Genomic DNA, 13,172 nt, shown 5'->3' with positions numbered 1-13,172 from the left:
ATGGCACTTACAACTACTGTGTCCCATTATGTGTGTTACATTAACTACTATAATATGTGAAATGAATTAACGTTTTCCTGTTATGCTTACAGTACCGTTCTTACCGCACAATCGCACAGTGGAGAAAACAGAAGACACAGATCCAGAGGTGAGAGGAACTGCTGACTTGACACTGCTTGACCACAACGTTTTTGCTGTTATTTTAATATTGTTTTATGTTCTTATTATTATCTCATTATTCTAATGCTATTTTATGTTTTAGCTTTTCTCTTGTTATTGCTCTGTAAAGCACTTTGCGCTGCATTCATGTCATGAAAGGTGCTATACGTATATTATAAAGTGTATTGCTATTACGCACGCAGCACGCACGCACGCACGCACGCACGCACGCACGTACGCACGCACGCACGCGCACACACACGTGCGCGCACACACACACACACACACAGTGTGCTGCGTGCCGTGTATCATAGTAATGCCCACTTATCAACAATAATAACAGGATTGATAGAGCTCGGTGTAAACATGCTCCTCGGGTCTCTACTTTTATCGGCCGCCGTGTTAAGTGGTCAGATGGGTGGGCCACAAACGCTTTAGAGAGTAACCCTAATTCGCCGTGTTAAGTGGTCAGATGGGTGGGCCACACACGCTTTAGAGAGTAACCCTAATTCGCCGTGTTAAGTGGTCAGATGGGTGGGCCACACACGCTTTAGAGAGTAACCCTAATTCACCGTGTTAAGTGGTCAGATGGGTGGACCACAAACGCTTTAGAGAGTAACCCTAATTCACCGTGTTAAGTGGTCAGATGGGTGGGCCACAAACGCTTTAGAGAGTAACCCTAATTCACCGTGTTAAGTGGTCAGATGGGTGGGCCACAAACGCTTTAGAGAGTAACCCTAATTCACCGTGTTAAGTGGTCAGATGGGTGGGCCACAAACGCTTTAGAGAGTAACCCTAATTCACCGTGTTAAGTGGTCAGATGGGTGGGCCACAAACGCTTTAGAGAGTAACCCTAATTCACCGTGTTAAGTGGTCAGATGGGTGGGCCACAAACGCTTTAGAGAGTAACCCTAATTCGCCGTGTTAAGTGGTCAGATGGGTGGGCCACACACGCTTTAGAGAGTAACCCTAATTCACCGTGTTAAGTGGTCAGATGGGTGGGCCACACACGCTTTAGAGAGTAACCCTAATTCACCGTGTTAAGTGGTCAGATGGGTGGGCCACAAACGCTTTAGAGAGTAACCCTAATTCACCGTGTTAAGTGGTCAGATGGGTGGGCCACACACGCTTTAGAGAGTAACCCTAATTCACCGTGTTAAGTGGTCAGATGGGTGGGCCACAAACGCTTTAGAGAGTAACCCTAATTCGCCGTGTTAAGTGGTCAGATGGGTGGGCCACAAACGCTTTAGAGAGTAACCCTAATTCACCGTGTTAAGTGGTCAGATGGGTGGGCCACACACGCTTTAGAGAGTAACCCTAATTCACCGTGTTAAGTGGTCAGATGGGTGGGCCACAAACGCTTTAGAGAGTAACCCTAATTCGCCGTGTTAAGTGGTCAGATGGGTGGGCCACAAACGCTTTAGAGAGTAACCCTAATTCACCGTGTTAAGTGGTCAGATGGGTGGGCCACAAACGCTTTAGAGAATAACCCTAATTCACCGTGTTAAGTGGTCAGATGGGTGGACCACAAACGCTTTAGAGAGTAACCCTAATTCACCGTGTTAAGTGGTCAGATGGGTGGACCACAAACGCTTTAGAGAGTAACCCTAATTCACCGTGTTAAGTGGTCAGATGGGTGGGCCACAAACGCTTTAGAGAGTAACCCTAATTCACCGTGTTAAGTGGTCAGATGGGTGGGCCACAAACGCTTTAGAGAGTAACCCTAATTCACCGTGTTAAGTGGTCAGATGGGTGGGCCACAAACACTTTAGAGAGTAACCCTAATTCACCGTGTTAAGTGGTCAGATGGGTGGGCCACAAACGCTTTAGAGAGTAACCCTAATTCACCGTGTTAAGTGGTCAGATGGGTGGGCCACAAACGCTTTAGAGAGTAACCCTAATTCACCGTGTTAAGTGGTCAGATGGGTGGGCCACAAACGTTTCAAGTGGGCCCCGGATCCGTGTATATTTCGGCTCTCTGACTGTTTATTAAAATAGTTATTGCTTGTGACTTGTGAGATATTGTAGATCGGCTATTTAGTGAGCACATAGAGCACCGAAGTCCTGACGTCACTGCCCTCTACTACCAGCAGAGGGCAGTGAGCTCAAAGGTTCCTGTATGTTTTTATAAGCATTGTACTCTCCATAGGGGGATTTTAGATCGCCTCATATAAGAACTGTGTTTGAAAAATAAACCGATCACCCCGGCCTTTTCACTCATATGGATATGAAGCATCGACTGAAGGTGGAAATGTACAAATATACCCAAAGAGTAACAAAATAAGCGTTAGAAACGAGCCAAACAACCCAGAGACTACATTTCCGGGTAGGCTGCTTCTGCCCGCAGCCCGTCGCACAACAGAAACTGAACGTTAATTATGTTTATTTTTATTTTTATTTTATTGATATATAATGTATCGTGGTTAGTACGAGTCGAGTCACCACCAGCTGAGCTTACGTCAACGAGGAATCTCAGGAACGCAATATGTTGACAGCTGGGCGTGACGTATATGCTCAGCGACATTGCATTCATATGTAGTTTCAAGGCTTTTGCGGTCACATTAATTCCATTTTCTCTAGAAACTGGCTGTATCAAATATGAATGGACATCATTAACGACGCACAGCCACTCCCCTGACAGAAACGCCGAGGTGGTCGGTTTATTTTTCAAACACAGTTCTTATATGAAGCGACCTAAAATCGCCGTTTGGGGATCTCAATGCAAATAAACAAATACATGAACCTGGCGATTGACGACCTCTACTGAAAGTGACGTCAGACTTCGGAGCTCTATTAGATTCAACATTAGATTCAAATTCAACTGGCCGAAAAATACACGGATTGAGAACCACTGTGTTACACAACCATTTATGACCCATTATGACCTGAGGAGCCAATTCTACAAATGTCTTCTAAATCTAAATCATGACAGTTTTCTGAAAAACCTATGTTTCTATATCATAACATGCTCAAACTACTTCATGTCAAGGACCCCAGTCACCGCCGGACCCCTATCTGAAAATATGTTGTTCCATGCAGGGACAAAGATTTGAGTTAATACGTTCGCTGTGAATGAATATACAGTATATATTTGAAGATTTTGCACACATTTTCACGATGTGAGCTTGTACATCGGCTATTTTTCAACAGCTAAAGTTTAAAATAATGGTTAAAAAAGTGGTTAAACGGTAAAGTGACATAAATGCGTTCCAGGTCTTAATGGGTAACCCCTCCCCCCTCTCCCAGGACATCAAAGCCGTGGTGGACGGCATCGACGGCATCAAGATCTCCCAGGGCTTCTCGCTGGGCCTGGGCGACTTCGACCTGATCCGGGTGATCGGGCGGGGCAGCTACGCCAAGGTGCTGCTGGTGAGGCTCAAGAAGAACGACACGACATACGCCATGAAGGTGGTCAAGAAGGAGCTGGTGCACGACGACGAGGTGAGGAGGAGTGTGTGTGTGTGTGTGTGTGTGTGTGTGTGTGTGTGTGTGTGTGTGTGTGTGTGTGTGTGTGCGTGTGCACGTGCGTGCGTGCAGGTAGGGGGTGGGGAAGCATCTAACAAGGACATTATAGCTATATTATGTAGTTTGTGTCTGTGAATAAATTACATATATTCTTTTGGTCTCCCTGCTCTTCTATTGAGACAGATACGGATTGACCCAATTCTGTTTTCTGGTTTGACATGAAAGTTTAATTTCTCCCCTGAGCAAGCACAGTGGTAAGCATTTTAGCACTTGTGCAGGAGACCTGGGAGAAAGTCACACTAGGGAGTGTTTTAGGGAAAGCACATTGTTTCATTTGGCACCTGCTGTGGCAAAGCAAGTATTTGTAGAGAATTTGTGTCGCAGTGCGATCTGAGTGAGACACACACACACACACACACACACACACACACACACACACACACACACACACACACACACACACACACACACACACACACACACACACACACACACATTTTGCCCACTGACCATGGGTTTTCCGTGCCGAGCCAGGTTGTGTGGTCGTAGTTTTTCGATTCTCCGTGAATGTTGTGTATATTCTGAATGTTGTGTGTCTGCTGTGTGTGTGTATTCTGAATGTCATGTGTCTGCTGTGTGTGTATATTCTGAATGTTGTGTGTCTGCTGTGTGTGTATATTCTGAATGTCATGTGTCTGCTGTGTGTGTATATTCTGAATGTCGTGTGTCCGCTGTGTGTGTATATTCTGAATGTTGTGTGTCCGCTGTTTGTGTATATTCTGAATGTTGTGTGTCTGCTGTGTGTGTGTATTCTGAATGTCATGTGTCTGCTGTGTGTGTATATTCTGAATGTCATGTGTCTGCTGTGTGTGTATATTCTGAATGTTGTGTGTCTGCTGTGTGTGTATATTCTGAATGTTGTGTGTCTGCTGTGTGTGTATATTCTGTGTCTGCTGTGTGTGTATATTCTGAATGTCATGTGTCTGCTGTGCGTGTATATTCTGAATGTCATGTGTCTGCTGTGTGTGTATATTCTGAATGTCATGTGTCTGCTGTGTGTGTATATTCTGAATGTCATGTGTCTGCTGTGTGTGTATATTCTGAATGTCGTGTGTCTGCTGTGAGTGTATATTCTGAATGTCGTGTGTCTGCTGTGCGTTTATATTCTCGTGCCATCGCATCACAGAAAGGGAAACCACGGAGCTAGGTTGAAAACGCACGGGTAGGGTCGGTGACGTATCGCGGCCGTGGAACACGGGCGTAGGCAGTCCTTCTGCATGACCGTGACAGTCTATGACTTGCCCAACTGAACTGTGCACGAAGTGTGCGCTCACAACTTGTTACCGTCTCAAATGTAATGATAGATTTGACTCTGACACCCTCTCGCATCTTCCCTATCTTAGACCAGACTCAAAACCGGCACATTTTTCACACCCATATATTGCCCATCTGTGCGCACTTGGGTGTGTTGGTCTTAAAATGAGGTGTGGTCAGGCAAATTGTTGGCACATTGCTATTTTACGGGGAGTGGGAAAGTCAGAAAGCCCTTGGACTTTAGAACCAGCTAAACCTCAACTACAGTTTGGTGCAGTCCCGGCGCAGAATTTCCCCTGCTATTTCAAAATGCATTAGACAGTAAAAATCACAAACAATAAATAATTACTATGAACCGTCTTTCAGCACCATGGAGCGAGGAGAGCGTGCGCAAAAGGGAGATCCTGTTATATTTTGCAATAAGCAGCAGCATATACACTTTATTGCAGATGGACAATGATGTTCAAGAAATGAAACACCGCTTTCATTCACAGTGTTGCGCCGTCTGCTGCCATCCCTGTCATGCTTATGAAGACTTAAGAGAATGAGCAGAATACACATTACAGGACTTTCGGAGGCATTCTGAACTACGTGTGTAGTTGAAATGTGAATGGAGTTTCTAGGTGAAAGTGCTTTTTTGACGTGCCAATATCTGCCATTGAGCCCCATTGTAAATTTCTCAAATTTGAAAGCACTATATTTCTAAAACGATGAAACATTTCAAAGATTCCTTTTCAGGCAAACATGTCCACCGTAAGATGAACCTAAATAGGTTTTAATGGGGTTTCTAGGTGTAAGTATGTAGGACTAGTAGCATGCCAAAGTTTGTGCTATTGCCATTGAGAATGCATTGGGCGTTTAAGTTAAATACGGCGGGACATATTTTGACAGCAGAAACTGCCTGTCATAATTTCTCCCTATTCCAAAGCCCCCCCAGGTACATTATATATTTAAACTATTTTCAGCAATGGTACAAATTTTTTTTCAGTGGGTAGATCTTGTTGAGCTGGTCATTTTGAAAGTAGATCTCACGTCATAAATGTGTGGGCACCCCTGATGTAGGACTAGTAGCATGCCAAAGTTTGTGCTATTGCCATTGAGAATGCATTGGGCATTTAAGTTAAATAACTCAGAAACTACAAATCATTTCAAAGTAAAAAGTTCCAGCATGTGTGCCCACAGTAAGCTGAATTATAAAAAGTGTGAATGGAGTTTCTAGGTGAAAGTGATTTTTCGACGTGTCATAGAGCTGCCATTGAGCCCCATTATAAATTTCTCAAATTTGAAAGCACTATATTTCTAAAACTATGAAACATTTCAAAGATTCCTTTTCAGGCAAACATGTCCACCGTAAGATGAACCTAAATAGGTTTGAATGGGGTTTCTAGGTGTAAGTACCGTACAGTACCTCTCGTCTTAGTTAATTGTATCGCTCATTGTTTCACCACGAAGTTCATTTATTTTTAAGTGGTGCAACCACTTCCTTAAGTGACTATGTGTGTGTGTGTGTGGGTGGCTGACTGACTGACTGACTGGGTAGCTGGGTGCGTCTGAGCACGAAAACAGCATGGTTGTTTTTCACCACCTGTGCGCAACCTGACACACACACAAACACACACGCACATATTAACTGTATATATGCTGATTTCGGCTGTGCCAGTACAGTACAGTACAGTACAGTACAGTACAGTACAGTACAGTACAGTACAGTACAGTACAGTACAGTACAGTACAGTACAGTACAGTACAGTAGAGGGGACAGTAGAGGGACCCCCACATGGTAACTCTGTCATTTCTCAACCGTTTCGGACACGGGGCGGCTCGCCGGAATCTGGCCGGCACCCTGGGTGCGTTCCTGTGGGTCTGGGACCCCCCCCCCCCCCCCCACACTTTATCCTGATAAAGCCATTTTCTTTGTTATTTATTCAAAGAGACTTATAGCTGTCATATTCTTTACATTTCTTCACATGAATGGACGCTGCTGTAAGGAATACTGAGATGCTTGGAAAGAATGGTATATAATTCCCCATAATGGTGGTAATTAGGAAACCTACTAATGAAATGATCACTCAGGTGATTTAAGCTCAATCATCTTAATTGCACGTCGTGTGCGTGATTAAAGGCTGATTTATACTTTGTCGTGAGATACCATTTTACAATTAAGCATAATGATGTCACTAATATCAACACTTTGGCAGATCAAGGCCTAATTGCTTTGTGGCATGTGGCATAATTCATCATAATAATTCATAATGTCATCAGACGTGACAGTTAGCCAGCTAAGCCACTAGGAATGCCCTATTTGTCTTCTTCATAAAGGTCTTTTTCTGACTAAACCACTGTGGGTCAGTCAGTCCCCAAATTACTTTGGGGGGTCCCCGGATGATTTGGGGGGTCCCCGGATGATCTAGTGTGCAACATTGTTTTCTCACTAAACAGTAAACAAACCAACATACAGTAGAAGGTGACATTCACACCAGAAAGCTTTACTGCGATTAAAACGAATCCTGCTGCGCATTGTACGAAAGTTCGCTTCGTTTGGCAGGTGTGAAGGCTCTTTCGAATCCTAATGCGCAGCAAAGAACCGCATTCTACTCCGCCCAAAAACGGGGGTTTCGCTTCGCTTCCAATCGCACTTGATTCCGATTCGATGCAGGTGGGAATGCAATCCGCAGCAAATAAAGGTCCAGTCCCAGACGGCACGACACATGCACGTTATGAGTATAATTTTATCACCATAGATTTCACTGTGTAGGCTAGTTTATGAATGGAACACACATTGATAAAGGTCCCCCCTGCTGCGTTTCCAATTGCTGCGGATGACAGTGTGAAGGCAAACCGCAGCAAATTAAATATGCAAGAATCCCAATTTCTCCGTCCATTCGCATCGAGTCTACCGAAGTATTAGTTGGGAATGTGACCTAAGTGTATGCAGGGTATCTACACATTTCTAAAATGACAATTTGACAGTTTTCTGAAAAACCTATGTTTCTGTGTCAGTGCAGCTCAAACTATCTCATATCAAGGACCCCCAGAATGATATGTATTTGGCCGCGGACCCCCATCTGAAAATATGTTGTTCCAGTGACCACCCCAGAAGCAAAGATTTTAGTTAAAAACGTTCGCTCTGAAAGAATATATATTCAAAGTCACATTTTCACGATTTTTCAAAAATAGCAGATCTACAAGCTTGTAGCGTGGCACTGAGTGCTATGAGCTTGTAGATCTGCTATTTTTCAATAGTTAAAGTATAACACAATGGTTAAAACACCAAAAGGGGTTCCCGCCCAGAATGGGTTAAGGACTTGTAAGACCTTTGTAATACCAAAATTGGCCAAATATTACAGAAGAAAGAGGCAAACATTGTGAAAATAGCCTATTTCGTTGTAGTTTGGCTATATTCACAATATTTATCCGAGTCAGACTAGGGCCTGACTCACACCTTCACATCTAGCATACAACATTGTTGGATGCTAGATGTATGAAAGGGTTTGTTTACATCTTGCCCCAATGCATTTCCAATGGAAGTCACATGGTTTGACACAACATTTTTGTTGTACGGCTTTCGGCTGTGTTTCGACTGCCCCCCACCCCCTCATACAACACAAATGTTGTGTCAAAGCATGTGACTCCCTTTGGAAATGCATTGTGAGCTTGCATCAGTCAATAAGTCTCATGCATCAGCTATACGTACATCAATCTGTTGCGAAGGTGTGAGTCAGGCCTAAATGTAATGCCTACATTTCCAAGTGCTTGTCAGGATATGACAGTTCAAGCAGGATTATTTTTTGGGGGTTATGGCCTGAAAGGTTTTGGGACCCTTGTAGTAGATGTCTCTTCCCCTCTGAGCCACGGCGTAACATTGTTAAAAATGTATTATGTTTTGGACAATTGGTAACAGCAATGTAATGTATACATGATTTATAGTCAGTGGGGTAGGGTAGACATTCAAAAATAACAGTATGGCCATTGGTCCATTACGCCAAGGGTAATTTGTTAATTCTATAATTAGTTTAACATCTTTGTGTGGCCCAGTTTGCATCTCTTAGAGTATATACTCTAAGGTTTGCATCCTCCTGGAGGTGTCCATGTTGTATCATTCACACTTACAACATCCACAGAAAGAGAAGCAACTAAATGTGTGGAAACAAGTAATTAGTAGGTCAAGATATGACTTAGCCCCTTTCGGAACCCTACGTTAAAGTTTCTGACATTTTGATGACTTTACAAAATGTCATAAACTTTAACGTAGGGTTCCGAAAGGGGCAAGATATGACTTTGAGTGAGTTTGAGTTTTTATGTGCCATTTTACTCCACTAGATGGCGCCATAGGCTCATCTGTAAATCTGTAAAAGACACAAGGCTACATTCAATTAAATCCAGTCAATGCTTGCTAATCCACACTCCCCTGATTGAGTCAGGATTTAGATCCAAATGATTTGAGACATGCACCACCATCATTCATTCCTACTGATTTGAGATATTGATGATATCAACTAATTTATCTCTAAGTATGTACACAAAATGGAACCAAATGGACCCTTATGGTGTCCATTTGGTTCCATAAAGTTCCGGTCACGGACCAGACTTAAATGAACACTGTGGATATTATTATGTAAATACTTTCATATACATTGCCTAATTTTGGTTTCACTTCACCTAGACAAAGTTTTTACACATTCAACCTTACACATTCAAATGCAACTGTTTCAGTAACAGTTTAAAAGTTTTAAAGAACTAAAGATTGTTGACAGGGCTTATTCATCAGGTCGTTACCATACATACATGCTTCCTTCTATTTAGACTGGTCCTGCTTTTCATTTATTCAGGAGCGTATTATTCATGCGTACTATTAGTTTAATTATTCATCAATTTAGTAGGCCTGACATCAAAGCGTGTGGCTAGTGAAATGCTCACGGAGACAGACCCAAAGCCTACTCCTGCTGCTATAAAGAAGCTCAATTGACCCGATAGCGATGGATTATTGATGAGGTTACTATGCGTAATAATCTCCCATGCCTAAATTACAAGCGTACTACTGACCGGAACTTTTGATATCAAGGGCACTCAGCATGGGGCCTGCACGCTTATGCTTTTAACCCATTCTGGGCGGGAACCCCTCTTGGTGCATGTTTATAGCATTATGTCATACTTTAGCTATTGAAAAATAGCAGATCTACAAGCTATGAACTTGTAGGTCTTCTATTTTTGAAAAATCGTGAAAATGTGCCTGAAATCATTGAATATATATTCTTTCAGAGCGAGTTTTTAACTCAAATCTTTGCTACTGGGAGGGTCCCTGGAACTACATATTTTCAGATGGAGGTCCACGGCCAATGTCATATTATGTTTGGGGTCCTTGCTTGACATGAGAACGACTGACATAGAAACATGTTTTTTTTCAGAAAACTGTCAGGATTTAGAAAACATTTTTTAAATTTCGATGTCAGGCCTAAATGGTTTAAAATGGAACCATGCTACACTGGAGCGCGGCAAAGTGGACAGCTCTTATTGTAGTTTTACATGAAACATTAACTCATTTAGGCCTGACGTCAAAATAAAAAAAAACGTTCGCTCTGAAAGAATATATATTCAAAGATTTGTGCCGCATTTTTATGATTTTTCAAAAATAGCAGACCTACAAGCTCGTAGCGCGCCACTCGGTGGCGCGCTATGAGCTTGTAGATCTGCTATTTTTCAATAGCTAAAGTAGTAAGTATAATAATGCTTATAGTTAAAACACCAAAATGGGTTCCCGTCCAGTGTGGGTTAACTAATGTGTACTTATTGACTATGTTAAAGCAGTGGAAAACATATTCTTGCCCCCGGAGGCACAGAACGGCAACGAACGCACAACGCTTTCATATATCTAAATTAAATTAAAAGTACAACTGGAATCTATAATGTAGAAGAAGTCGAGCATAAATCTTAATTTGTGCTAGAAGAAGCGAAAAAGTGACATGGTCTTTACGAAACGATTTCACAGCGTAGCATTTATAATAAATACGGTGCTTGTGATCTTACACTGTTGTAAATTGAAGCTGAAACTGAAATGATGAAGGGCCGGGAGAATTCTTCAAGAAATGTATGTTGCAATGCGACGCATTGTGCGCTTGTTTTGAATAGGGCTTATGTGGATAAATTATCCCCGACATAGACTGAGGGAAGCGCAGCATAATTGTCAGCATACAAGTAATATTAATGCACAAGTGAAGTATTCATTGTCACTAAAAGTTCATTGCCTCGGGGTGGGGGAGTCTTGGGTGACATAGAGGTCAAATACTCTCATGGGCTTTTTGATTCGCTTGGCCGGGTGGTCCAGCGAAGACAGTAAATGGTGCATTTATATAGCGCCTTTATCCAAGGCACTTTACATAGATTGTGCATTACATTCACCCATTCACACACACATTCATACACCGATGGCGCCGGAAACCATGCGAGGCACCAACCAGCACATCAGGAGCAATTAGGGGTGCAGTGTCTTGCTCAAGGACACTTCGACACTAACTCTGGGGGAGCCCGGGTTCGAACTGGCAACCTTGCGATTGCCATCCGGCCACTCTACCCCTGAGCCACCGCCGCCCCTACAATGGGCTCTATATGCACACAGAATAACTCTTCCTACTTCCGGGCTGCTTCCCTATACTTCCTTAGGGGCGAATGTGGCTCAAGAGGTAGAGCAGGTCGTCCAATGATCCATGGGTCGGCGGTTCGAATCCCGGCTCCTCCTGTCTACATGTCGAAGTGTCCTTGGGCAAGACACTGAACCCCAAATTGCTCCCGATGTGCTGGTTGGTACCTTGCATGGCTTCCGCCGCAATCGGTGTATGAATGTGTGTGTGAATGGGTGAATGTAATGCACAATCTATGTAAAGCGCCTTGGATAAAGGCGCTATATAAATGCACCATTTACCATTTACCATTTTCCTTCACAGGTGTTACCGATGATACTAATTAACCCATTTTGGGCGGGAACCCCTTTTGGTGTTAGCATTATGTTATGCTTTAGCTATTGAAAAATAGCAGATCTACAAGCTCATAGCGCGCCACCGAGTGGCGCGCTACGAGCTTGTAGGTCTGCTATTTTTGAAAAATCGAAGAACGACTTACATAGAAACATAGCTTTTTCAGAAAACTGTCAGGATGTAGAAGACATTTTTAGAATCTGATCTCAGGTCAAAATGGGCTTTGTTCCATTTAGTGTACGGTGGTTCTCAAACGTTTTAATTTCAAGGGCCCCCATAACTCTGAGAGTGTACATACAGTACACTAACTCTGAGAGTGTACATACAGTACACTAACTCTGAGAGTGTACATACAGTACACTCTCAGAGCTACACACCCGTACGGGGCCATTTGGAACCCTCTCAAGGACACTTTGAGACCCACTGGTGTAGCAGAGTGTTTCCAGTGAGCCAAGACGCACAATAGCAGCACCCTGACTCTGTTTGACCAGAATGGAACAGAGCCTTCAATCATTAGTATCATCTGTAAAACCTGTGAAGGAAGTAGGGAAGGGAAGGGGTCCAAGGGTTCTTTCCGAAATGGCGTGTATGCATAGAGCCCATTGGCAGTGTTTGCAGGTTGGAAGCCAATGAGGGATTGCGTCCGTTTTCACTGAACTATAGCGAGCTGTGATATAGTTGGTTGCGCTGGGGAGCAGGGGGTGGGTGGGTTAACCCTTTTTGGGCGGGAACCCCTTTTGGTGTTAGCATTATGTTATGCTTTAGCTATTGAAAAATAGCAGATCTGCTATTTTTTTAAACGACTGTAGGTCTGCTATTTTTTAAACGACTGACATAGAAACACAAAAAAACGTTCGCTCTGAAAGAATATATATTCAAAGATTTGTGCCGCATTTTTACGATTTTTTTCAAAAATAGCAGACCTGCAAGCTCGTAGCGCGCCACTCGGTGGCGCGCTACGAGCTTGTTGCTTAATGGGCGGCGGTGGCTCAGGGGTAGAGTGGCTGGATGGGAACCGTGAGGTTGCCAGTTCGAACCCGGGCTCCCCCAGAGTTACTGTCGAAGTGTCCTTGAGCAAGACACTGAACCCCTAATTGCTCCCAATGTGCTAGTTTGTGCCTTGCATGGTTTCCGCTGCCATCGGTGTATGAATGTGTGTGTGAATGGGTGAATGTAATGCACAATATCTGTAAAGCGCCTTGGATAAAGGCGCTATATAAATGCACCATTTACCATTTACCATTTAATGCTTGTTACATAATGCTT

At 43.3% G+C, this 13,172-nt stretch overlaps 1 protein-coding gene across 4 annotated transcripts in view; it reads left to right on the top strand.

Moving 5' to 3' along the window:
• Positions 1-13,172, top strand: part of prkcz (protein kinase C, zeta) — a 273,129-nt gene that overhangs the window by 144,160 nt on the left and 115,797 nt on the right. For all 4 annotated transcript variants that reach the window (XM_079523572.1, XM_079523571.1, XM_079523570.1 and 1 more), the window contains 2 exons: positions 93-148; positions 3,406-3,600. In XM_079523572.1, the coding sequence (XP_079379698.1) occupies positions 93-148; positions 3,406-3,600 (251 nt within the window). The remainder of the gene's footprint in view (positions 1-92; positions 149-3,405; positions 3,601-13,172) is intronic.

This window comes from Electrona antarctica, assembly GCF_951216825.1.
Source record: "Electrona antarctica genome assembly, chromosome: 2".
In the NCBI taxonomy this organism is placed as follows: Eukaryota; Metazoa; Chordata; class Actinopteri; order Myctophiformes; family Myctophidae; genus Electrona; species Electrona antarctica.
This window is presented reverse-complemented; position numbering and strand designations above follow the sequence as displayed.